Source organism: Jatropha curcas, chromosome 8 (genome assembly GCF_041381405.1).
Source record: "Jatropha curcas cultivar XTBG-Jc1 chromosome 8, XTBG_Jcur_1.0, whole genome shotgun sequence".
Lineage (NCBI taxonomy): Eukaryota > Viridiplantae > Streptophyta > Magnoliopsida > Malpighiales > Euphorbiaceae > Jatropha > Jatropha curcas.
The window spans coordinates 1641802-1669348 of record NC_143158.1 but is presented as its reverse complement, the minus strand read 5'-3'; the positions used below and the strand labels follow the sequence as shown (position 1 = coordinate 1669348).

The window sequence follows — 27547 nt, the reverse complement described above, 5'->3', positions numbered from 1 at the left end:
GAAGTGACTCGCGTTTATTAGGAACAAACAGAGTCAAGTGGATAAAATTTGCTTACAGTTACAGATAGTTGATGTTTTTTGTTTTTTGAACGGTCAAAATAACGGTCATTTAAATTAAAAAACTGTTTTTGATTATGGATAGAATATGATTGTCAACAACAACTAGTTAACTAATAACTATATATAATGAGATCCTTTGCTTTTTGTGAAATTATGGAAACTTAAAAACGACTTCAAAATTCTTTTCCTGAGGCCGAGGCGCTACAAGTTCTCAAAAAGCTCGTTTCTTCAATGCAAGAAGAATAAGTATAATACAAAACTAAAGGGGGAAAAATATCAAAAATGAAACAAGATTAATGCAGATTTGATGACTATGCTCAGAGCAGCATCATTAACAATTGTCACAAAATCTGTCTTCTTAAGTTAAGAGTTAACTTAAATATCTTGACAGAATCACGAATAGAGCACAAATTACAAACACTGAATCAATCTAGTTTCCTTCTATTCATCACAAATTAATTTAAACAACAAATCGGTAAGTAATATATCGTCCTGCAGTTTCACTAGGCCTGATGATCTTCACAACTTGCCCACGCTTCAAACCATAATATCTAGCAATTGGGTCGGTCACCTGAACTCGAGGCAGCTGCACAATCACAATATATAATCAGAGACTAGTAGCACTAGTCATAATTTATACTAATACTAGTCATAATTTATAGAAAAGCCCCACTGCCCAGCATATCAATTATCCCAGAAAGGAAGCTAGAGTTACCTATATATTATACACACACAAACACATGTAGGCATGCACCGTAAGGGAAGCATACTCAATTTCACACCAGTGCTCACTGTGAAAGGTAAGATAGCTCTTTAATGTAAAGCTATTGAAAGCTTGTCTTCAGCAGCATGGTTGACCCTAGCAAGCCAATATGTGCAAACACACTCCACCTTACTAGCCTATGCATTTCGAGATATTTTACCCGTTTCCATTTGTTCACTCACTTCATGCATGCAAGTGAAACCCTTCCTCATAAGGTTGCATGCAAACCAGCAACTAATTGTCCATATGGCTGTAAACTAATGGTTGCAAAAAGAAAAATGTTCAACATGAATGCATCCAGTAATTAGGTAGTGGCAAGTCATCAGTCATATGATCCCCCAATCCAAAGACAACCATCAAAATGAAATTAAAAGAATGTAGAAGAAATTAGATATACAATTAAGGATTATGATAAATGCAATATTAAGATTTCCCTCGCCTGTGTTTCCTTCACGGTGTATCTTTCTAACAATGTCTTCTTCTCTTCATTTGTTAGCACCTGATGCTCAGGGACAAGAACATGCTCTTTGATGTTGACCAATAGCTCTGCTTCCTGTATTAATGGAATTGAAAGACATCAATGTTCCTTCTTCTATTCATATAAGAGGGCATGCGAATGAAGTGAAGTTGCAAACTAGTTAAGGCAGTCTCAAGTTAAGCAATTCATAAATGAGAAACTAATGACTGGGAGACAGGATAATGGCATAACATCAGAGATTTTACCAAAATAGCATTTTGAAACCCAAGTGGGACTTCAGAGCACGTTCATTTCGATTTTCAATATCCAATTTGACAATTTGGTGAACCACCCATGTGTCATTCAAATCTCAATAGTTCAGTTAATGGATTCAACCAAGGATAACATGGATAGGACAGTAGATCAATCGCAAGACCAAAATGATAGGCACATCTAATGTGCATGAATGAATGCCATAAAACAGCACCGTTCAGAATTATTATTATAATTTTTTTTTTTTTTTTTGGGGTATTATCTCAGAGCTGTGGCCATGGACATCAGATGAAAGAATAGCAGGTATATAGAACTTCAAGAATGCCACAGGAGATGCAGCCATTTTAACAAGTCTTAACCGTAACTTTCAGTAAATCTATCCATCCAAGCATTATTCTTAATTGAATGATGTGAGGATAGCAGAGCTGCAAAAAGCCTCGATTTCATAAAGAAATTAAATTGAGAACAATTATGCCACTTTTTAGCATTATGCTTTATTGCTTCGATGAAACAAGATGAATTTTCCTTGCAGCTTTAGTTAGCCAACTAATTTTACCTGGAAGACCTCCAGCTGGAATTTTGAAGCTATCTCAGCTATACATGTTCGAGCAAAAGGGGTCAAATTTTGCTGAACCACCAATATCGCTCTATAAACATTCTCATTCTTCATGCGATTGGTATAAGTCTTCATGGTCTTGACACCAACCTTCTGCTCTTCAGGAAAGAAAATATAAATCTGGTATAAAAGAAACCACAAAGATGATCAGCAAAAGAATGCAAAGGATATGTAGTTGCATCTATCATGCTTTCCTTGAAATTGAAACTTACATGTTTGGAAGTAAATGAGAAAGAAATTAAGCTACTGTTACTATTTTGTGGATCTAAGCCATATGTATTTCTTTCTTGTTCTCTCTGCTAATAAAAAATATCATGTCATGGGACACAATAGTGAGTGACATTACAACCATGCAATCCTGGTTAAAAATTAACAAAATGTACATAATGTGTTAATGCTTGTCTAGCAAATCCTTGCTCTAAATGAAAGGTAATAATACAGTTAGCTCCAGCAGCAGCCAAATCAACAATGCTTCCATCTTGCATGAACGGATAACCTCCAATATATCCCAATTTTGGCCATTTAGTTGCATTAGAACCCAAAAATGGAGTCAATTGTGCAACTCTCACAGACAACAAATGCAAGAAGGCCTAAATGGGTAAAACTATTTCCCATGCTGATGAAAACTTAAAAATTCTTCACCACAACCAACTCTTAGCCATAATAGTGCTAGCTTCTTTCCCACATGAATAGCTATGCAAATATAATGCCAGAACCAGAAGCACTTGACAAGAAGACGAGGGATGAGTGGTAGGAGCACCGTGACCATCTATTGCTCCCAACAGCTAAAAGAAACACACAAACTTATGAACCCTCCAAGGTCAATCGCAGCTATTTATGCAAGTTCTTTTGGATAATAACATTCTACGTGCATACTCTTTGTTAAATTTATTTTCTATTTAAGCGTGTGAAATCTTTGTTCAATCAAGCATCCGAACAAAAGCAGAAATTTGCAATCAAAATTTGAACCCAAATTAAGTTGATATATACCTGATCACTGGGCTCATTACGTCTAGATTTGTTGATAACAAGGTCTTCCCTTTTCATGTTCTCACCATATTTTGAGATGAACTGCTCCCTTGTCATGTTGATCTCATAGTCTGTTACGAGATAACCCCTATCCTTGAGCATTTGCATGACTGTCTTTCGGATTCTGAAAAGCTTCTTAATTTCGTCCTCTGAAAGAGTCATTTTTCCCTGATAAGTTTCGAAAGAAATGCTGTTAATTAGGTAGTTTTGGAGAAGGCATACCCAAAGAAGGTGTTAGGCACCCTAAATAGCAAGCTGAATTGAATTACAGTCTTTAACAAAAGAACAATAAACATTAACATCCTCTGAAGCTGCTCTCTCCCCCAGCCAGAGGGAACTGTAATTTTGTGTAGTGAACGAATAACAAAAAATAAACAAACAAAGAGGTCCTTACCGATTTCAAAAAAAAAAAAAAAGAAAATATGAAACACTCCGTCAGAGAGGCAAGGGCTCCGAAAGATTTACTTGTTGGTGCCGTTGAGAGTGTTCTTATATATCGGTGTCGTGACAAGCCAAGCTATTTAAGAAGCAGCAGTTCTTCTTGTTTTGGAAAGAAGCGGGTTTTGTTAATGTGTAGAGTGGAGGAAGAACAAGGGTTAAGGTATGGGCTTTTGGATAAATATGGGCTTTCGAATAGATATGAGGTTTAAGATTGCAATTATATATGGGCCTAGGATTGAGGTTTATTCTATTTTTTCTTCTTCTTTTTCTTTTTTTCTTTTTAAAAAAAAAAAATTGGATTGTAGCATGGCCAAAATACTCTTGTACAACCTCTGATTCGTGCATACGTGCAACAGGACGCGCTTCAACTCATATTGGTTTATCAAAAATTTTTTTAAATAACGAAATAATATGAAATACAAATGTTTTAAAAAAAATAATTAATATATATAACATAATAGCACTAATAATAAAAATATTTTTAATTTTTCATTTATGTGCTGTGTGCAGATTGTTTAATTTTGTACACTTAATCGACTTGAATGGATAATTTTTCAGAAAATTATTACGATTTATATTTGTATTGCTTTAATTTAAATAATAGTTTGTTTATGTATTTTGATTAATATAATACGGAGTCATTGACATCGGGCGAAGCATCTAGTCTCCGTCAACTTTTGATCTTAATAGCGTTTAGAGCTAGATAAGCTGAAACCAAGAAACTATAGTGCTTACTGATTAGAAAGGCGTTTGTCCTCTTGGGAACATTTCCATCCACAATCTTGCAACTTGCAATCAATCATATACATCAAACAATCAATTACAGGGGGGTAGAGAACAAACAATATTCAGACAATATTTGTAGCCTTGATCATCCAGAAATCAGATTACATAAGAAACCTGGGGGAGAACACAAAACCTATAACACCTGAGTGTTCACAACATTTTATCTTGCCTACTGGAAAGAGATTGTTTTTAGTACAACCAAGTCCTAATACAATATCTAGAAACATACATAAATCGGAAATGAAGGACTCAATTTTGAGACCCATGAAAGGCTTTCGACAATCAAGTAGCAGAAGCATCTGTGATCATATGCCTGGAGAGGATACTATCCATCTATAGTGACAATACCTCACTAGTTACGACTTTTGCGCTTCTCCATGGCTCTTGGGGGCTGCGAGAAGCAAATATTGACATACAATAGTGAAGGCTTAACCAAATTCGAACCATCAGGAGGATGTGATAGTAATAGGAAAAGATGAAAAATGTAATGGGAAATCTTAGTCTTCAAATGATTGAGACGAAAAAATGAGAAGGAAATATTTATGCACATACAGCAAATTGGCTCAATTTTTTTCCAAGAGAAGCGGAAAAAATACTCTAAGATATGATGACAAGATGTGGAAGTAGAAATTCGTTCATTGCATTTTATGTTTGACAGAACATACCTAGGCCAATTGCCTCTGAACTTTTCATGATCCTCAGCCTCCTACAAGTGTCAGTGAACATCCTGCAAAAATAAACAATAGTAAAATCAAGAAGATAGAGTGCTATACAAACACCGGAATAGCACTGTAATAAGTACAAAATAGCACTTAGACCAATTCATGATTTGGTAGTCAGGACAATAAAGTATTGCAGTTAAATGAATGCAGACCATAATCTTCATGTTGCGCCGTATCAGCTTACAGCATTGATGCTCGAGTACCAAACCGGGGAAGCAAACCTCTATTTCATAAAACGGATGACCACAAGATGTTTGTCTAATTGCTTATCATCCATGCATCTTAGTAACTAGAAATTAATAATTACTAGAGCACATCCAACCTAGATGTGCTGCTAGGCAGTAATCAGATATCTATCAGAAATATGCTTTGGAAATCAGACTTACTTCCAAGGAACATCACCGACAAGCATCCAATCGCCATCTTTGTCTTCATAGGTGAGCACATATTCAGAACTGTGCAGGAGATCAATTATTCGCCTCTCACTCAATCCATCTCGGCTGGGAACTCCATGAGAACCACACTGACCTGAATCAGTTATTTATAAGCAGAAATTAGCTTCCTTCAGATAGAAGGTGCTACTTACGTTTTCAATAATGAGATGTGGAATGAGAAAGTGCATGCATGCTAAAAAAGAATACAAAAGTTGCATGTTGCAAAGGTCAGATAAAAGAATTAATTTTCAACATTAACTATTTCCAGCTTCAATCTTACAGTCATGGCTGTCATCTCAACTGCCACACTGCCATAATTAAATCATGACAGCTGGGAATCCTGAATCTTTGGAATCACTCAATGCTTTTCACACCATACTTTTGAAGGATCAATTCTTTTTTTATTAATGGCTTTATGCTAGATCAATTAGGAAATTAGCCTTTGCATGCTTCAAAATTGACCTTTGCATATTTTCCAAAATAAAATCGTCACAACATGCTACTAATTAATGCGCAATATTTTTAAGCCAAAAAAAAAAAAAAGATCCTGGGTGAACTCATGAGATCACTTTCCACTCTCGAGTACAAGAGGATGCTGACCCTTTGTTTGAACAAATGAAAAAGTTTATCTCAAGCATCATGAGAACAATTTATATAATGAAAGTTGTTGACAGAATTAGAAAGAATTGGTTGAGCAGGACATAGAGACAGGCACAGAGATATTGGCAGTTGAAGATGCTAAAATAAAACATGATTACATGAGATGCGTTATAAAGAGAGATTACCAATGGTGAAGCAGCTGAACATTTTTTCCAGTGCTGAAGAAAGATCCGTATAGCTGCCATAGGTTTTGAGATCAACTTTCCTCAGATAAGGAGCACCATCCATACTGACCTTAATATACAGACATCCTGATCCCAACTTGGCTTCTGCATCATCATCATTCTTTGGAGGATGAGAAGCCATTGTGTTCTTTCGGAAGGAACGGATTGGTGGCCATCCCACAACTTGAGCTCTGTCACAAATCAACGCAAAGAAGAGATTATTTTGGATCTGTTTACAACAACTCTTGGTAACACAATAAATTGTACTGTAAATTAGGAGATCCAATTTCCAGCCGAAAGGCCAGAGAGTAGAATATAAAACAGTAAGATCTATGGGCTTCAAAATTCGCAAAAGCATGTCTAAACCCTTGTTCTTTTATCTAAATTCCCGCATAATGAACATGAAAAGTGGGAATAGAAATCATATGGGACCTCCAACGCTCACTGCATTTCATGTAGTGCGTGGAAAGATACAAGAAAACCAGAATAAGGGCACTGTTTGAGAAAGTTCAATAATAAGGTAAGCCCGAAAAAAAAAGGGCATAAACCAATTAGTTAATAATTATAGGGAAAGGAAAGATCATTCAGAGCAGAACTGCTCTCTAATAGTGAAAGAAATCTAAACAATACTTCTCCTATATTTTGCTTTCTTAACAAAGAGGCATAAATGGAAAGCTTAAGCCATATATATATATATATATATATATATATATATATATATATATATATATATATATATATATATATAACGCATAGTTCCTGCAGTATTTTCATTCAGAAAACGAAATTCTAGCTATTTTGGGCTAATTAAAAGTACAGCAATCTCCTAAAATAAACAAGTTTTCATCATCATCACTCTTCTTCTCTAGATTGGACTAAAACACAAAACATAACTCAAATTTTTATTTCTATTCTTTCCCAAATTACCTGAGACGGAAGAGAACTAGCCAAAAGTCATTAAAACCACGAAAATAATAGTTTAGAAAATCAACAAATAAAGACTCAAAGCCAGCGTAACAAGAGGAAACATGTAAAAACAAACCCTTTCTCAAAAGTCAAAAGTCAAGAATCAAAAGAAAAAAAAAAAAGAGAGAAGCAGATAGCTAGTAAGTTACTTAGAAGCAGGAGCGATTCCATGGCCATTAACTCCAGTAATTTGATTCTTCTTATCCTGCGCGACTGTTTTCGGAGACTGGGGCACACCTTCTTTGACAACCGGACCAGAATCCGACCCAGCAATCACTTTTCCAGCATTAGCTCCTCTGGGAGAAAAATCAGGCTCAGATCCAGCACTGCCAGAGAACCAGTTGCCGGAACCACCATGAATGGCAACAGAGAAACCCCTTTTAGCACCTGACACAAAGCACTTACTATTACTACTGCTGCCGTTGATGTTGTTATTGTTATTGTTTAAACCAATACTCAGCTGTGAGTTTTCATTCTCCCTCTCCGGTGACTCAGAGCCAGGTAACCCGAGTCTCAACTCGGTAGCTTTCAAGTTAAGACCACCACTAGAGAAGTTGTTATCAGAGTTTTCCATAGAAGGAATCTCAGATGATAAGCTCTAACAATATAGACATGAACAAATCTCAAACAAGGAAAGCTAGGTGATATCACATCCAAAAAACGATGAAATGTTTATGAAGATGAACGAGACGAGAATAAAGAAAAAGAAGAAACCCCTTTTGGATTGATGGAAGCAGAGAAATATAAAATGTCACTGTAAGCAGAGAAATGCGGTTTGGTTAAATTATGAAGTGGAAAAAGCTTCCTCGAGGTATTGTTTTTCATTCCTCTGTTTACGCTCTATATAATCCATTCCACTGTGGGAGAGACATGAAAAAACAAAAAACGGAAAATTAAAAAGGATAAGAGGTTTAATGAAAAAAAATTAATAATTAATTTCTTACTATTTTTTAAGATTTCTATTTTGTTTTTATATATAATTGTAATATAATAATGATAAATTATATGAGTTATGTGGGCAACCACCCCGACAGGTCACAGAAAGTCTCCGGGCAGACTTTCCGATATTCCACTCTTTTTAGTTTACACCTAAAACTGCGCCCAGAATGCTAACTTGCGCAGACAGAAGATGACGACGTGTGTGATGCGCCCCAGACGGAGAATCGGAGAAAACGACGGAACGAAAGGGATCGGGTTCGATGGTTCCCGAAAATAGTTGTCTCGAATTTTGAAACAGGAGCATGGTAGAAAATCGCTGCCGCGAACGCGATGCTAAGTGAAAAAACGGAAAAGGAAAGAAAATGACGAGAGATTTTTTGGATGTTATGTTGTTTGGATACTGAGAAAAAGAAAAAGGTTTTAATAATAATATAGAAAAGCAAAGAAAAAGAAATTGCATGTCCTGGAAAGTGAGAGAATTTAGAGAAAGCTGACAGGAGACACATGTTTAATTTTAAAATAAAAATTAAAAACCTGAAAAATAAAAAATGGGCAGCGTAAAGATTAATTAAAAATAATAATAAATAATAAATAATGTGGGGATGAAAGGGAACTGACTCTGTGTTGTGTATATTTGTATTTTGTACGTTTTATGTTGTGGTGTTGTTTGGGTTTTGGAGTGTTGTGGGATTTTCCTGGAAAATGTGCTTGGATTCTTTCTTTCTTTAAAAATTTTTTTTTACTTTTTCTGGATTAAAGGTTGGGACAAAAATTTGTTGCTCAGTGCTGGTCCTGCTGATGCGTAGATGGGGTTTTGGAAACAGCAAAAACTACTCTAAATAAAATCAATTTTGTCCCTAATCATTAATTTAAATGTTTTCTTTTCCTTTTTTTGGTGGTCATAACTTTGAAATATGACATCAGAAATATTTTTTTATCATGTTTTTCAAAAAATAAACATTAATTTTAACTTATTGCAAAAAAGACACCATCAATTCTAATGCACGAATACTTGGCTGGTTGTTGTCACTTACGTGGAAATTAGATAAGGATTTTCACTGATTTCGTGAGTAAAAAATGTTACATAGCTCACAAACCCTTTGAATCAACAGATAAAAAAAATTATGAAAATTAGTTAATGAAACATTTTCTTATTTAAACAAAATAATATTTTTGATTTTTTATTCACACTCAAATATAACTTACTCACTTTTTTATATAAATAAAATAAATATGAAACTTTATATTATTCAATCACTTTCATGTGAGTATTTAAAAAATAATAATAATAACAAGAAAAATAGGTAATTAAATAAAAAAAATCCATTATTTCCTTCAAATTAAAGTGGGCACGGTATAAAAAAAGGTTGGCACGGTTTGAAAGATAAGTCTACGCCGACGTATGGGTTGTTGGGAGACAAAACGGCGTTATGTTGTGGAGTCGACGGTATCTCAAAAAGGAAAAGGAAAAGAAAATATATTCAATTATTCGTTTCGATCTTTCCAACATAAACCAATTTCTTGTCAATGAAATTGCATGTTCACAAAAAAGAAAAAAAAAAAACTGTAAGCCAATTACTTTTCACCACTCAAAACGGTAAACCATATCCTACCCATTCTTATTAATTCATTTATTTTTTAAAATAATTTAAGTTATTCCTACAAATTTTTTATTAAACTAAAAATTAAAATGACAAGTTAAAATTTATAAATTAAAGAGTTAGACAAACATAATGAATAACCAAACTTTCAAGTAATTTTGTCAATTAAGAACTTTGAGCAACATAGTATTAAACTTTTTTTTTTGTCTCTTTTTTTAAAGATTATTTAACATATATTTACAGCCATAAACTATTAAATACAAGCAAAAAGTACGACATAATTGAAAATTTGAATATAAATAAAGATGATTGGAAAATAAAACTGAAAGTATCACAATTTGTGGGATGTATCTTTCAACAATAGTGGAGATTTTACGAGTATAGAGATGGTATTACCGAATGAAACGGTTAAATATAATACTTTACATTTTATTATTTGCATAATCAATTAAAAATATGTTATCACTTTAAATATTTATATGCTATCATTTTATATTTCTTTTACATAAACTATCAGTTTTAATTCAGTTGCAAATTAATCTCTTTTTCGAATATTTGTATTAACAATTCAATTCTTTTTTCTTTTTAAAAAAACGTCTAGAACAAAAGTTTATATAACGGAAAAAATAAATATTGTAACTTAAAACTTTTTAGGTGAAAAATTAAAGATAAGCAGACGGTTAGATTCGCATGAACTTTATATTTTTTACTTTTAACATTTAAATATTTTTAAATTTTAAACTCGCATATTGAAGAGTAAATATAAGAATTAATCTTGAATTTAATATTAAAAGCTTTCATTATATAAATTAATTTTTAAAAAAATAATTGAAATTGAAATTTAATTTCAATAAAATTTATATAAAAAAAAAACCACAGCTTAAAAAAAACCGTGCTTTAATTTAATTTAATTCAAGTGTAGCTCATCACGTATTTATAGTTTGAAAATATATAATTTTCATTATTAAATTCCATTAGGTCCGACAATATAAACAAATCATATGTTGTGTCTACATTTTCTTCTTTTGCTATTGATTATCAAGGCTTTAATAATTGCTGAACAAGAGTGAATTTAAAGGTGTAATTGACACTATTTAAATTTTGTGATTAATGATTAATGTCGGGAGGTGTTAGACCAACGCCAAAAAGTGCGTTTACAATGGAATTTTTTTTAGAATTAAAATAAACATTGTACATGCTTTTTGGCGGGGCAATAAGGTCATTAAAATAATAATAATAATGGAGTGGAATGTTTCCTATTTTGTGTCTTCACCTCGTGACTATGGGATTCAACTAGTATTTTCTTTTTTTGTGCAATTATTCTAATTATTTCCCATTATAACTTATTCTTCAGAAGAAATACCTTTTTATTTTTATTTTTATTTTTTTTAGATTTTTTAATTAATGTTAGTTCTTGTCCACCGTATTAAATTCATGTACCTTTTTTTTTCAATTTTTGTTACATTTTTTTATTCAATGGCAAAATAGCATTATATGTTAACTTTTATATCATTTATTTATTATGTTCAGGACAAAATTATTCAGAATAAAGTTAGAATATTCGTGAATAAAAAAAGTTCACATTTATAATATGATTCTCAAAATTAAATCATAATTTGTACTAATTAAACCTGATAAAAATAGGTCTAATTTGACTTTTACATGGATTACAAAAAAAAATTATATGATTAAATTATAATAAACTTAATATTTTTCTCATATATTCTTATAATTTTTTTAATAAATTAGGAATCATATTTTAATTAGTTGCAATCTATTTCAAGATTTTATTTTAAAAATTAATAGCAGTAATACATTTGTATAAAAAGATAAAGATTAAATAAAATATAATAAAAAATTACTTTTTATTATAAAATTCTAATTTGAACAAATGAAAAAAGAAAATAAACATATTTTTACTGAAAAAAAGACATTAATTAATACGATAAGACAAACCTACTAGTGTAGAATAAGGACAAGGATTGTTTTCTAAAAGAAAAATATTATAAAAAATTTATGGACTTAAACTATTAAAAAATAAAATGAATTGACCACAAAAAATTATTTTTCTTCTTTTTTTTTTTTTCTCCTGTGCATTTTTATATATAAAAAAAATCTTCTCTTAAGGAGAATCTCTAGGGTGGACCCACAAGGTGAAAAATGTGGGGTCATTGCGCTTGAATTGCTGGCTGTTGTGGAGAGTAGGGCCCAAGAAGATATGGCACAGTGAGAGGAGTAGAAGTGTCATTGAGCAGTGCTCCAGAAAGAAAAGTTTGGCTTCTCCTTTGTGAGTCATTATATCATGGCACGTACCATTCGTGTTTGGCAAACCTCATTTCATGGGAGGCAATTTGTGGGTCCCCCGTTCTATGCACTTTTGTTACCATAATTCCACGTCGTTATCTAAATAATCTTCTCTTTGATTCTGGTGTCTGAATTTTAATTACGTAATATAAAACCACTCCTATTACGATTTTTTTTAATTAAATTTTACTATAAAAAATTGATACGGATGACGAGTTGGAAATAAAAAATTATTTTTTTATCTTTAGATAATTAATATTCATGTCAAATTAATTAGTAAGTCTAATTTAACACATTTTGAAAATTGACGGTCCAAATTTTGAAACAGGATATCCAATGAACCAAATGCAAACTCAATAAATATATTTGGAATCTTGTGGCCATAAAATTTAATTTTAAAAATAAAATGAAGTTTTATATGACAATACATCTTTAGAAATAGAATTGTTTTGTCAATATTATTATTTTTAATAGCCAAGTGAAAGGCAAAATTCCCATGAAAAGCAGCACCTAACAGGACAAATGCTTTTTTGCATTTTTTTTTTCTACATATGAAAATATAAAAAAAGAAAAAAAAACATAAAATAATGTGCAATGGGAGTCATAATAAGAGTAAAGACTATAGATAGAGAGGTAAAAACTTAAAAAAATAAAATAAAAAAAATAAAAAAAAAAGGCAAAGAGACAGTATGAATCTTTGAAACAGCAATAGTGGTGAGTGCTGACCCCATCCAAAGATTTGATTCAGCTTAAGGGAAAGAGGTTGTAAGAATCACAATCTTTTTTGTCCCAACTCCCAAAATCCCCATCTAGGAAAATTTACCTGAATGGTCACTTTTAACTATAAAAATGTTTTTTTATATGGTTAATTAAAAAAATAACAAGAACATATATGGTTAATTAAAAATGTTTTTTTTTTTTTTTTTGCAAATTTTTAAAAAATAAACAGCACTGCAAATACAATTACAAAATAGAATTGAAGCATATGTCTTTGTAATTTTTTTTTTTTTTTTAAATTTGTGGCCTGAAACTAAAAGTCACTCCAAATTATTGGAACATAAAACAAAGTGGCTGCATTTGATGAATTTGAGTATGGAATCTCTCAAAATAATTAGCCACAAATGCTTTCTCAGTGGAGACTGGTCACATACAAAAACTTAGTGGACTTTGGTTGCTATATTGAGCTTGAAACTTGACAAATGACAAGGACAGGTAGGGCTCAAGCAGATGTGTCTAATAAAAAAAGCCCACACCTTTTTATCTTACACCCACTTCCTTGACAGTTAAAAAAAAAAAAAAAAAAAAAAAAAAAAACTCTAATATCACTGGTTTATAACTCACTGGCAAAATAGCCATTTAATGCACTACACAAACAATTTATGATGTTTAAATATTTGATTAGAGGAGTAATAAATTGCCTTTAATAACCAACAGTTTCAAACTTTTTCTTTTTTTCCACTAAAATTGTAATTTTATGAAAAAAGCAATCTTTTTTAGGGTGATGACTGCAAAAACTGGACAAAGATTAATTATCATTCAAATTCAATGCAATAGGCAAATGATTAAGATTAGATCTGGGCATTAAACATCCTATCAATCAGCTTTGATGATTAATTAAAAGAGACAATTAACAAGAAAGGAGATAAGATAAAGTAGCTAGCAATGCTCAAAAGTAAAGAACCTTTGCAAGAAATCAACTCTGGTATTAGAAAGGTTAAATAAAAAAATTTAACATCAGCAAGACTGCCTTTCAATTTCACCCTTTTTCCAGATCCCACCTCCACCACCATCAAGAACATCAGTAATCAAAGTTTATGCATATTAGAGAAAAGGAAACAATTCAAATTTTTGTCTCAACTCAAATTCAAAAATGGTATGGATCTATAAAACACAGATGAGATATTGGAATTTTTTTAATTTTTTTTAAATGATGTCAGAAAATAAATTTGATGTAGCTTGCAAGAACCCTAATTTCAAATGGCCAAATACTGACATTGTGGAGATTTTTGACTTTCAAAGGTGATCTTTTTATTGGGAGATTCTCAGAAATACTATATGCATGAGAATATCATGTCACCAAAATGTTGTGTTTCCCATAAATGATTTAATTTAGACCAAACTAGTGCAAATTCAAGTCAGAGGACATCTGTAGTTGTTTCCTTAAAAAGGAGAAGCTTTCTTTAGCTTGGCAGCTGCATTTGGCAAAGTTTTAGTGGAGGTTATGTAGTTGGAATCCTGATGGAGCAATAAATGAGACCATTTAGATGGGACATTAGAAGCTCAGAGTGATCCTAATAAAAATTCAATCTTTCAATTATAAGATCCACAATAGTGTAAGTAATGGAAGACCTAACTTCGAAGAAGATTGGATGCTTTTTTTACAAGTGCTTTAGGATTGAAAAGCGTGGTGGGAATTGACTTTGCCCACAAACACTTTTGCTATTGAAATTATGGAAGTAAGATATGGTTGCTAGATTAAAGACCCAACAAAATTAAAATTAGTGAAAGGGATATTGAAACCAGACGATTAGACAGAAATACTGGTTTCAACAAGTTTAGAAGATAAATGAAAATTAAATTCCCTCTCAAAAAAAAATAAAAAATGATAATTCCTCAGTTCAAATCAAACGTTTTAACTTTTATTCTTACAGATGTATAAATGATTTTTATTTTTTTTTTTCTAAAATAAAAATTGACTAAACAGCGGCTGTCACTCTGTTGCAACTTTCAGCAAGTCTTCCCATGTGGTTAACTTTTCTCTTGGTTTGTTTCTCGGAACCCCAAGCCTCTTCTCTTCAGCATCAATCTTTTCCCAAGCATCGAATGGTACTACTCTAACATTTCTATCATCAAGTAACTCGAGGAGTCCTTCTCTGCCTGGCATTGACAAACTAGTAGCACCAGCAAGTGTTCCTTGTTCAAGGTCTTGTAATATGTTTGCAACCTATCATGACAAGATCTCAATTATCAACACAGCTAATTAAATTAAGTGTACGACTTCCAGTCAATCAAATGCAGGAGAATTTACAGTTTCTTCAGCACAATAGAGGTTTGTAGCGATAATCCCAGTAGGTCCTCTTTTCAACCACCCACAAACATACAAGCCGTTCTCGAGCAGTGTTGTATCTCCTGAAGCATCAGTGAGCACTCGACCACCAACATTTGGAACCACTCCTGGAAAAGAAGCCTCATAATGAGTAAATGAGCATTAAGCTTTGTAACACACATATTCAGTACCACTAGAGGCAAAGCTGTCTCTCATATGGTTTCAATAGATGCTTAGACTAGGTAAGAACACGAGTAAATGCCTTTCATATACCTATATCTTGATACAGAATTGGAAGCACTTACTCAAAAGGGTCAAACTTTTAGACAAAAGAGGTTCTTTATTTCTTTCTTTTTCTTTTTTTCTTTGTAAGATTTTCAAAAGTTTCTTTCTGCAGTTGTTAACTTTGGAAGAAAATAGAAGTTGGTTTGAAGAACATTTCAGTCAATATCCAGCTTAAAGAGCTTTTTTGAAGACAACATAAATTTCAATTGATAAGCAAAAAAATATGGAAAGTCCTAATGATAATGGCTGATGAACCCTCACTTCTCTAATTACCTTTCTGATGATCAAAGGGTAAACCATCAACAGGTACTGATTTATAACCGATGCTCTTTAGCACCATCCTACAAACAGAAAAAGTTAGTTATAAATTGTAATCAGTAGAGCATCCCAACTAGTGGTTTCACAATAGAACCAACAGAATGTTCCCCAATTATACAATGTTTGGTATATGCCAAAATAATTACCCACAGTCAAGATCCTCGAATTTTCCAGTACCTACAGCAACCTGTTTTCCAGGGCCAACACCTGCAGAGATTAGATAAAGCCATTTAAGAACTAGCATTTCAACATCAAATTGAACATGACTCATAAAGTTAAAAAAAGACATCTACTCCATTGAACTCTAATTATGCTAAAAAGAGTTTTCCGGATTTTTAACGCTTTTATCTCATTTCTTCCATTATAATCTTGATTATTGTAATGGCGAATCAGATAACCAAGTTTGCCTACAAGGCTATTTGAGACAGATTTAGGTTGGATCATGTTGTGTGGCAGCAGCATCGAAAGATTGAAAGTGAAGAAACATATGAGATGACAGATGCAGCAGATCTGTTGACATAGAGTACCTTTAAGAACAGTCTTCTCAAAGTGCACACCAGCAACATGACCAGTCTGGTCACCAGAATATAGAAACCTATCAGGTTTCTGGAAGAAAACAAAGTGAAGTTCTCTTTGACCTGAACTGGGATGGGAAGGTCCTGAGGCGGCAGCCTTAGAGAGCAACTCATAGACCCTCCTCTGAATTCTACTGCTTTTCAGCTCTTCCTTCGTCAAAAGACAGAACAATAATACAGGAACAATCAATAGGAAGCATCAGGTAAAGAACACACACAAAAAAAAAAAAAAGAAAAAGATAAAAATTTAATCAGGTTGGTGCTAGAACTTGAGCTGTATCAGTTCGGTGAACCAAGTATTAAACTACTAATTATTCAACAAATAAGAACCCTAGGTAGACATTGCATCACTCCTCATTTTACTTAACAAAGCCTTATCATCTCTTACATCATAATTGGGTTTTATCAAATACATAACAGGAGATTGGTCATAAACAACCTAGTAGGAGACCCTCAGTTTTCGCCAAGAATAGGTGTGGGGACATTCAGGTTAGCTGAACCGCTAGTTTTTTGTTCAAATACAAAATTGGGCTAGTTGATGTGAGTTCAAATCAAAAGCAAGCAATTATATCAAATTCCGATAATCCTTCATTAATGCCCAAAAAAAAAAAAAAAAGAACAGCGTTGAGATATACCTCATCTTCAGAGCTTTTAAGTAAATCGACTTCCTTGATGTGAATATACAAATCTTTAATACCTGCAACAAGATTGTACCAGTATTGGAGTTCTGAAAAACTAACAAGATCAGGAAACCAGAGGCCAATGACTACAAGCAATGAAAGACATAGCAAATGCATAAAGCATGATTATAAAGACCATACGAATAAAAAGTCAGTGCAGGCTAATTTACAGCAGGTCATGCACATAATAAACAACATGCATACTTTGTACAGATAAGCATAAACATAAAATTAATTGCAGGTTAACCGATGGTTTCCAAATCCTTCATCATGCAAAAGAATCAGCACAGAAGTTCAAAAATGAAACTCCATCTTGTAAGCAGAAATGATCTTCACCACTTTAAAAAGTTATTATCAGTACTGTTAGTGCCTCATGAAGCCAGAAAACAACATATTACGTCTCATTTAAACAAACTATCATAAACTATATTTCGAATCAGGAAAACAAAGAGAACAAATTATAGTTAAAGAAAGAAAGTGACAAAATGTTAAGAATTACCAAGAACTTCACGTAGCTCTTTTGCAGTACAAGCCGCTTGGACTGGTCCACGTCTTCCAACTAAATAGACTTTCCTGTGATGATACTCATACAGTCAAAACATGAAACTTCGTAGACCACAGCATATCCATCTGGTCACTATCAAATCAGGGAAAACCTTATAGAGCTTTGTTCCAATGCAGCCAAAGCATGGCTGGCAATATCAGTTGTTGCCAATTCTGCTGTAGGACGTAGAAGAATACGAGCAACATCAAGAGCTACATTTCCCTAAGAAATATGCAAAATTATGTTACTTTTAAGTGTCATTCATATTTGCATATTACATATTTGACAAGAGCTACAGTCCATCGGAATGTAGAGTGGTAGTATTATCACATTACAGTTCTGCTACATATAATTTTAGAATTGTGATATTTCTGCTCCCATAATTCAACTCAAATTCTAGACACACTTAGAATTGGAAATTTTCACAACATTCTTATGGTTCTAAAAAAATTCATATATTACATAATGCATAACCCTCATTTGTCACAATTCAAAATTCTATAAATGCCTTCCGCTAATCTAAAAAGGAGCACACCTGGCCTAAAATTACAGCTGTATCAGTTCTTTCTAAATCAGGATTCAGGTTTTTGCAATCTGGATGCCCATTATACCACCAAACAAATTCTCTAGCTGAGTGTATCCCCAACAAATCCTGCAAAAACATGCATATGAAAGATATAAGCAGCTGCAATCTATTTGCAACATAATCATCGCATATGTCAAAAGCATAACTGCAAGACATCTGTAAACAAAAAAGAAAACATCGGAAAAGGAGGAAATCATATAATTTTATTTTTTCATTCCATGCAACATACTTCTCCAGGAATACCAAGGTTTCTATCGCTTTCAGCACCATAGGCAAGAATAACCTGTTTTTGCATTTTTAAGAGTTAGCCTGACTCATAAAGCATATAAAACAAATATGTAACTGAAAAACAGTATTTTGAAAATGATAATTCCCATCCAATGAAGGGGGGGAGCCTTACCACATGATATAGCTCACGAAGCTCAGCTAGAGAAATGGAAGAACTAAGAGTGACATTTCCAAAGAATGAGCACCTCTCATGTTGCACAACCCTTGAAAACTGGTTTATCACAATCTGTTGCAAGTTTTCTGGTAAATAAGCTCAAATAAGACGATTATTTTACGCCAATTCAAAGTGAAAGGAAAAGGAAAAGAACAAAACTTTAAGGAAATATTCATAATTTGTGGGGTAAAGGCCAAATGCTAAACTATCACCACTTTCAATAAATACTGCAGCAAAATCAAACTCTAACGTTAAACATTGTGTAAAATAATCTACCCAACGTGAAGTCATTCAATAATTTGAAAATTTCAAATTCTAAACTTACTATTAGTACTATTAGCTTCCAGACAAGAAAAAAGGAGGGAAAATTCATGAAAGGCACAAATTCTGTGAATTAAACCATAAAATTTTGCAAATTTAAAATTTGAAAAATCACACCTTTGTTTCAGGATGATCAGGTGCAACGCCGGAGCGTACCAAACCGAACGGCGTTGGCAATCGATCGATGATATCAATTTCCGCTTCTCCGTGGGCCTTCAACATCTGACATTACAATTTAAACACAAACACCAGAAAAAAAAAAAAAAAAAAAAAAAAGAAAAAAAAAAAAAGATAAATCAGATATGTCTGATGGATTCAACTGAAAAATGCCCTAATGTTTTGAAGTATTACTTTCTCGGCGGTGTAGAAGCCAGCTGGTCCACTGCCAACAACACAGACGCGTAGAGGATGAGAAGATAGAGTTGAGAAGCTCCTTGATAACCATGTCTTTGCCAGAAACATCGTTCTTGTTTTGAAAAAATAAAATGAAAATTGAAGTTAAGATATGATTTTAGGGTAGAGGTAGGGTTTTTGATTCCGAATGTCTGATAGTATCAAACTTTCAGGCATTCGAATTCGAAGCTTGGAATGAACATGGAAGATGACAGGTTTAAATTTGGGCTTAGCAGGCCCTATACATTTTGCGCTCTTTATTGGGCTACTTATTTTCACCTATGGGCCTATAGTGGACTTTTCGAATTGGAAAAAATTATTTGATTTTACGTGGTTTACAGCGTTGTAGTTGTAGGTCGTTTTGATTTACATTTGTGTGAAAACTATATTCTTGATATATACTATCTTTAAATTATAGATGAAATTAATCATATTAATTAATAAAACAAAAGAGAGATATTAGAATTGCTATTGCATAAGAAGTGGTAACCACGATAAAGTGGTAATGATTATTACTTGAAAAATAAGATTAATTAGAATAATACATTTTGGATGAATGCTAAGGTTGACAAAAGTAGACCAATCGAAACATATCTCAACTACGTCAAACAAATGGGTCAACTACAATTCTTATTGGCTATGATTACGTCTTGTTAGGTAGTCAACTGCAATTCTTATTTTCACTATATGTATATATTCATTTTAAAGTGTTTTAGAGGTAATAAATTCTTGGTAAAGTCATCACTACCTATTTGATTTTCGCTTTATTAAAATTTTCAATGTTCATAATTAATACGGTATTAGTCGGGACGGTTTCAATACTTATAATAATAAAAATAGAAATTTAATTTTCGAAAAAGCACACTTTACTGAAAAATAACTTAAATTGTTAAAAATTCCACATATTAATATATTATTATCACAAATTATAATTTATTTATCTATGCAATGTTTTATTTTCACATTATAATTAAAAAATTATTTTTATTTGAACTTGATAAGCTCATATTCTTGCTCGTAAAATAGATTTTAATATTATCTTGTGCATGTATTTAATAGAAAAGTGTACACATTGTCACATTTTATGAAAAAGGAAAGAATTTGTACAAGAGTGGACATGGATCGGGTCAAACATTTGGGATACGGGTTCAAGTTGAGATGTCATCATGATGCGAGCATGATGTAGTTATTACCCTCAATAATGCACTCCGAATAAAAAAAAAAAGAGAAATGTCAAGTAAATAAATTTAGATCGAAAGAAATAATTAGATGATGGGGCCAGGGTTGATTTTTAAGAGTAAAAAGAAAAAAAAAAAAAAGAAAAGAAAAGAAAAAGGGACCAACAAAACAAACAAGGAGAAAAAAAAAAGTTGTTAGAAGTCGGTGTCTAAAGACAAGTTTTTCTATCTTTTTAAAAATTTTTTAAATCTAAGGGGAAAAGTGGACCCCACTAGAGTAGCCATATCGATGGAGTCCAAAAACTTTAAGTCACTCTCAGTCATCGAAAGCCCAAAGTTTGTAGGTCTCTTAAACAATATAAACAGACGCCTCCATTAGGCCCACAAACCGGCTCCTTGACTTCTTTAACAAAAGTCAAATCTTCTAACTCTATTTTGAACTCAAGCTCTACCCCTGCAATAAATGAATTCCATAATATTTTATAAAATTTATTTAAATTTTTAATTTTTATATTTTAAATAAAAAAGTTAAAATTTAAATTCTATAAATTTAATTCAACCAAATTCTATTAAAATATATTTTTAAAAATAATGTAAAAGCGTTTTTTTCTTTCTTATATATTAGAATGGAATGTTGACACTTGATTTCATTCAAAAAATTACAATAATTTTTTAAAATTATGTAAAGTGACTTACAGGAAAATAGTTGTTACTATTTTCTGATATTTAGGGCATTTTGGAAAATAGATCAACGGAAATATTTTCCAAGTTAAAGAAATATTAAGTTTCAAAAGAGAAAAAAATTATCCGAACATTGACAAAATTATTATATTTTTATAAATGCATATTTTTATATTTATCAATTATCGATATCATCACTGCTGGTCACCGATGATTAATAAATTAAAAGATATGCATTTATAAGATTATAATAAGAAAAAAATTAAATGGAATGTATAAAAATTGATTTAACAATAATATCATTTGAGTATAATAGTTAATGATGTTGAATTTATATTAGAAAGTAATTAAGGGTAAGGAGAATGCAAAATGAAGGCATTACACAAAATCTTCAGAACAATTATGGCCTTGAAGCAAAAAAAAAAAAAAAAAAAAAAAAAAAAAAAAAATCCCATTTTGATATAGACTGATTCCATTTTTTTCATGCTAACTAATTATTGGACAACTTTATCTTATTCAACAGAAAATAACTCCTTAATCAACTTCAACTTTGACTCTCAAATATCTTTGCTCTTTTCTTACTCCCAAACACTACTACTTACTGTGTAAAAGTTGCAACTGGCCATGTGAGCAAGTGATTACACGTGCAAAGCCTGTGGCTACTACTCCTCTTTTTTTTTTTTTTTTTTAATATTTACAAAAATACTTAACACGTGTGGCAGCATGTGGACTCGTGTCAGTAGTGCTGCCACTCGTGCCAAGCAGTTTTGGTTTGTCCCTTACCCATTTGGACTTAACTCTATCTATCATATACCCACGAAGTTTCTGTTTAATTTACGGCTCTCGGTCATGTGATCTTGCACGTGCAGGACGATAATATTTGCTCGTAAACGTAGTCGTGTTGGATATATTAAAATACGTGATCTTATTCCTGCGTTTTTATAATTTTTTTCGTTAAATACATGTATATATGTTTACAAAATTCAGAGACAAAAGTAATAGATAAATATATAGATAAAATAGTTAATTTTAACAAAATACAAAAATGATATAATAATTTATTAATAAAAAATTATAAAAAAATTAATAGAATAATCTAACAGTATAAGTGAGGTAAAAGATAGAGATGAAAATATGTATTTTTAAAAATAGGTGGATAATGTTTTATATTATAGTAAAATATAATGATAAAATTATAATTTTCTAAGATAAAACTATTTATTTTTAAAAATATATTAACAATATTATATAATACAGTAAAATATAAAGATAAAATTATAATTTTATATTACATCTCAAATAAATCGATATCAACTTGATGAAGTAAATCTCGACATTTTAAGTTTTAGTCAACACGCATGTTGGATTCCGCCTTTACAATATTAATAAATTTGATGTGTATGCAATATTTAATAAAATACAACTGTCTGAGTCCCTTTAAAACGTCACCGTCAAGCACAAAATGTGTTAAAATGACTTAACATTCTAATTACTAATTAGGAGTGGTAATCCAATTTCCCTACCAAAATTTCTAATTAATTATAATTCCTACAATTAGAAAAGGAAATAATTATCTCTCTCTTTTGACTTATTTTCTCTACCATCAATATCACTTTTGACATATGTAGCCAGCAAAAGTTCACATGGAAATAATTATTGCTAATGGGTATAGATTATAATTTAGTTTGCTGTAGTTAGGTGTATAAAAAAATAATACTTGTACATTGATGGAGAGAAAAATTGCAAAGTGGGAATTATTTTTTTCCAAGTTGTATATTAAAAGACAAAAGAAAAAGGTATTTAAAATAAATAAATAAATAAAAATTGTATTATTGGGATCAGTAATTAAGATGGATTAGTGAGGAAAGGGACACCAATCTAATTGTTTATTTAATTTCGAGAATGATTGATGGATTTATTTATTACCTACTGAGATATGCTCGTTTGTTTGTCTGCCAGGATTATTCCTTTCTATTTTTTTTTTTAAAATAATTTTCTCACTTCTGAAAAAATTATTTTAGAATTCTTCCTTGATGGAAATTGATCAGTAAGCCATGAAATACAATAGATTAATAAAAAAATGGAAAGATTTTTATCAATTATTATATTTTTATTGAGAAAAAATATTAAAATGTTTGAAACTTGAAAGTGAAGTAGCATAAGAATTTTACTGAGAAAAAGATGTTACAAAAACAAATATTATGTACTGCAATTATGGATTAAGGGAACAAGGAAGCTGATTAAGGGATAATCGAAGCTTGGCCTTTGGAATAAACCAAAAAAAAAAAAAAAAAAAAAGAAAATGTAAAATGATAAGGTTCAATCATCGGATACTTCGAAATGCGTGCACGTAAATCCAACAAAGGCTCATCGGATTAGGTTATAGACACAAAACATCATTTTCTTCTAAATGCTTCGACAATACCCTCTCTGCACTTTAATCTTAATACCAAATTAATTACTGTTTATCTCCATGATTGGACAATGGCACCATTAATTAGCTTCAATATATGTAGATACTTAATTATTGTTGTTGGAGACTTTTCTGTGAGTCTTTTTTTTATAATAATGTTACAGAATACATTTTATTTTTTAATAATTAAATTCGATGTCCTAATTCTTCACAACTCTGCTTATATAAAAATTTGACCTACCTCATCTAATACATAACTCAATTATTAATATATGTATGATTTGACAATAAATCTATATTCGAATCTCTTTTATCATTGCTTAAAATAAAACTTTACGTGCTAAAATCAATTTCTTAATATTGTGGGAATAAATAAACTAGAATTTGTAAATGTGAAAGTGAATGAAAAATGAACTAAGTACTCAGTAACTAGTTATATGATGTAGCATGATTACAAACTACAATAGCTTGTCTATATATATAGATAGATACGATAGCATTCCCTTTCGGTTGGTGAGTCCTTAAAATAAGAAACTAGGGTTAGGGTTTTGAGGTTTATGAGTCATATTAAAATAAGTCATTTGGGGATCATAAAGAGAAGCATTATATATAATTAATTAATTAATTAATTAATTTAGTAAATGAATTAATAAAACATGTGATGAGGAATCCAATGAATGAAGCATGAACATGTTGAAACAAAACAACACACTTTTTAATGACTAATATTCGACTTGGAGGAAACGACATGTCAAGTTCCAAAAAATGTCCATTTCATTAAAATTTGGTATTATTAATTAATTAATTAATGGTGATTTTGGATAGTAACCATTTTGTAATTAATTAATTTTTATATTGATTGAAAGGGAAAAAAAAATAATTAAAGGATTCTACATGCGCCCAATTCCACATTGTCGGTCTATACTAAAATTTTGTCTTACTTCAAAGATAAAATCAAATGACTCAAACTTGATTTGTCATGTTTTATACATTTCGATGCTTATGGGTTTTATTGTTAATTTAATTTCATTTGAAATACTATATAATCGAGTCGAGTTAAACCGATACAGTGTTACACTTGCAGTTAGCTTAATTACAATACTTAAAGATTAAAACCTAATTTAAGTTTAGTCAAATTTTAATTTTGCAGATTCAAGCTTCAGCAAATATCTAAAGACTCAAGCCCGACTCAATCAAGGTCAATTATTATTAAGAAAAAAAGATTGAATAATTTTGATTTCAAACTCAAATTGGTAACTATTTTTAATAGTTTATATAACATAAATTATATTTAAAATTACCATTACTTATAATTAATGGGATGAAAATTTAAATTAATTAATTAATTAATTAGTTAGTAGAAAGCAATAGAACCTAAATTATAAACTACTGAAAAGAACTAGAATTTGAAACTGTCAATTTGTTTTGTTGTGCTCTTGAGTAAATTGATTATTTATTTATTAAGACATTAATCTCTACATAATCTTGATTAGTAGATCACATAATATTCCAACCAATTTTTTCGAATAAAATAAAGAAAGAATATGGAAAAACAAGAGAGAAAGAGAGAGAAGAATATAAGCAAAAGGAGATGAAGACAGAAGAGAGAGTTGTTTGTTCCTAATTTGTTTTCTTGGTATAAATTAAATTAAATTAAATATATAATTAAGAACAGAATAAATAAATAAATAAATTAAAGACAAAAAAAGAATGGCTATAAAAAGACATGGCGCCTCCGACAAAGATTTGGCAGTACGGACCAGACATGCCATTCCTCTCTTCAAACATGTAATTAGTCTCTCTTCCTCGAGATTTAAGGGTTGTTTTGTTCCTTTGTTTGTTTGCTTCTAACATTGAAATGCGGTTTAAGGGAATGTATGTCGTGGGAATAAATAAAACTATATATTATAGTTTAATTATTTATTATACCAACAAGAATAATTCTCCCATCATTTAATATTAAAAATTTATTTTTATTCTTATTCTTTTAATATAGATTGGAATGTTCTTGGAAATTTCAATCAAAGTGAGATGCCTTCCCCTCATTTTTGTTATTTTGTTTGATAAATGGGCACCCCTTGCTTAATTTAATTAATTAATTAATTAACCAAAATCTTCATCACCTTTTTTTTCCTTTCTCCAAAGGGTAAATGGGAATATGTGATTTAAACTTTACATAGAAAAGTTATTTACTTTTCACCTTTATCTATTAATTTTTCAACATTAGTTATAAAAAAAAATATAACTTGTTGAAGAGTTTGAGAATTCCCATTTTTCATAATTTTAAATTATTTTACTTTTGATTATACTTATAAATTCAAATCCAAGTTTAATTTGTTTACGGTCAACAAATTGAGCTCAAATTTTAATTTTTTAATTCGAGTATTAATGAATTTAGTTGGTTTATACATGGTTGTAAGTGACAATAATGTTGATTTACGAAAGAGATATTTACAGTAAAAGTGTTCAAGAATGCCTAAAATCTAGTAGAAAAAAGAAAAAAAAAAGGAAATACTAATATGATAATGTAATTATAGGAAATCGAAATCATTCCTTTTGGAATAATGGGAAGGGAGAATTGAGGTGAGGGATCTCAAAACCCTAGATTTTGACCTCTCGAAAAATGTGGTACACTTCTCTCTCACGGGTCAATTCCCTTCTCATAAACACACATATATAGCTTATTATTATTATTATTATTATTAAATGTTAATATAAACCGTTAAACCTTATTACTACTTTATAAATATTTTTTATTTTTTATAAATTAAATTCATCCTCTCAGTCTTTTACTGCTTGTCCATACAGATGACACCATCACATGTACTAACAATTTTTTGGTTTTTTCCCGTCATCTTGACGTAGCCGTCACATTTGTATTTCTCTTTTTAGATTTTCACTAATGGTCGGTGATTGATTTACTATTTTTTTTTTGTTTGCCCTAATTTAATACCACTTAGTTAAATTATGCTTTTGTATTAATTAATCAAGGAAAATTTAATCAATTGCACGTGAATTATATATGCTTCGTAGCTTGAAATCTTTATTTTTATACTTTAGAAACTGACCTAACCAAACTTCTTTTTCTTGTTTTTCAATTCTATTTACAATAATAGATTTAAAGGAATTTGATATTTAAAACGAGAAGTTTTTCTTTTTAGAATTTTTTTTATTCGTTAAGATACTCAATTGATCAAAATAACACAATAGGCTATATATTATTAGTTAACTCGTGTTATTGGCCAAAATAACAAATTAAAGTAAATATTGGAAATTAAGCTAATTTCAGAAATGAATAATGTTGGATTCACAACTTGATGAGGTCGGACCACGAACCCTATACCATAAGTAACGTTTAGATCATCTATACGTACTAATCACATCATTTTATTGTCTAAGCAAGCACAAATTTCATATATGATGAAATTCTGAATACATGTAAAAAAAAAAAAAAAAAAAAAAACCTTCCTTAGTAAGTATATATATATATATATATATATATTTTTTTTGTTTACACTTGTATTTTGTTCGCTCTGACAAAATGAAGGTAGTATTCAAATAATTAAATAGCAACTCTAAATTTTAAACTCTTAATTTTGTTGGTAAGTTAATCGGAGAGCACAACCCACTTCCATAATCTAATAGCCATGAGTATGTTTTATAAGATAAAAAATGATATCTCAATTTATGTCGTATTATTTTGATTCTTATAAATGAATAATGATATAAAATTAAGTAATAATAGATAAAATTTATTAAATTTTGATTTGAATAATTTGATTCGATGAACATTAAATGAGTGTAATTTTAATTTGAAACGCAAAGAATTTGCTATTGTTTAAAAAAAATGTGAGGAAAATAATTATCTGG

General features: G+C 30.9%; 3 protein-coding genes across 3 annotated transcripts; all 3 read right to left on the bottom strand.

Moving 5' to 3' along the window:
* Positions 1 to 334: 334 nt before the first annotated feature.
* Positions 335 to 3760, bottom strand: LOC149493972 (DNA-directed RNA polymerases II and IV subunit 5A-like). The gene is made up of 5 exons (XM_089724641.1): positions 3593 to 3760; positions 3160 to 3366; positions 2110 to 2289; positions 1263 to 1376; positions 335 to 646 (listed from the first exon to the last, which is right to left on the bottom strand). The coding sequence occupies exons 2-5, from the start codon at positions 3358 to 3360 to the stop codon at positions 521 to 523; spliced, it is 621 nt and encodes a 206-aa protein (XP_089580767.1). The 5' UTR covers positions 3361 to 3366; positions 3593 to 3760; the 3' UTR covers positions 335 to 520.
* A 726-nt stretch (positions 3761 to 4486) lies between these two features.
* Positions 4487 to 8210, bottom strand: LOC105637752 (auxin-responsive protein IAA27). Its single transcript, XM_012221346.4, has 5 exons — positions 7521 to 8210; positions 6367 to 6596; positions 5534 to 5675; positions 5091 to 5152; positions 4487 to 4816 (listed from the first exon to the last, which is right to left on the bottom strand). The coding sequence occupies exons 1-5, from the start codon at positions 7943 to 7945 to the stop codon at positions 4782 to 4784; spliced, it is 894 nt and encodes a 297-aa protein (XP_012076736.1). The 5' UTR covers positions 7946 to 8210; the 3' UTR covers positions 4487 to 4781.
* A 6532-nt stretch (positions 8211 to 14742) lies between these two features.
* Positions 14743 to 19619, bottom strand: LOC105637751 (Pyridine nucleotide-disulfide oxidoreductase family protein). The gene is made up of 13 exons (XM_012221345.4): positions 19364 to 19619; positions 19130 to 19234; positions 18650 to 18763; positions 18479 to 18532; positions 18199 to 18315; positions 17776 to 17885; positions 17619 to 17692; positions 17075 to 17136; positions 16392 to 16590; positions 16011 to 16071; positions 15820 to 15887; positions 15244 to 15389; positions 14743 to 15159 (listed from the first exon to the last, which is right to left on the bottom strand). The coding sequence occupies exons 1-13, from the start codon at positions 19472 to 19474 to the stop codon at positions 14926 to 14928; spliced, it is 1455 nt and encodes a 484-aa protein (XP_012076735.1). The 5' UTR covers positions 19475 to 19619; the 3' UTR covers positions 14743 to 14925.
* Positions 19620 to 27547: the final 7928 nt, after the last annotated feature.

Coding starts and splice junctions, on each gene's coding strand:
- LOC149493972 (XM_089724641.1), bottom strand. CDS start 3,360: ATGACTCTTTCAGAGGACGAAATTAAGAAGCTTTTCAGAATCCGAAAG. Junction 2,290..3,159: donor GTAATGAGCCCAGTGATCAG/GTATATATCAAC, acceptor CTTTTATACCAG/ATTTATATTTTCTTTCCTGA. Junction 647..1,262: donor ACACCGTGAAGGAAACACAG/GCGAGGGAAATC, acceptor GTGATTGTGCAG/CTGCCTCGAGTTCAGGTGAC.
- LOC105637752 (XM_012221346.4), bottom strand. CDS start 7,945: ATGGAAAACTCTGATAACAACTTCTCTAGTGGTGGTCTTAACTTGAAA. Junction 6,597..7,520: donor GGAATCGCTCCTGCTTCTAA/GTAACTTACTAG, acceptor GATTTGTGACAG/AGCTCAAGTTGTGGGATGGC. Junction 5,676..6,366: donor GTTCAGCTGCTTCACCATTG/GTAATCTCTCTT, acceptor TAACTGATTCAG/GTCAGTGTGGTTCTCATGGA.
- LOC105637751 (XM_012221345.4), bottom strand. CDS start 19,474: ATGTTTCTGGCAAAGACATGGTTATCAAGGAGCTTCTCAACTCTATCT. Junction 17,693..17,775: donor TTGGAACAAAGCTCTATAAG/GTTTTCCCTGAT, acceptor GTATCATCACAG/GAAAGTCTATTTAGTTGGAA. Junction 17,137..17,618: donor AGAGCTACGTGAAGTTCTTG/GTAATTCTTAAC, acceptor ATCTTGTTGCAG/GTATTAAAGATTTGTATATT.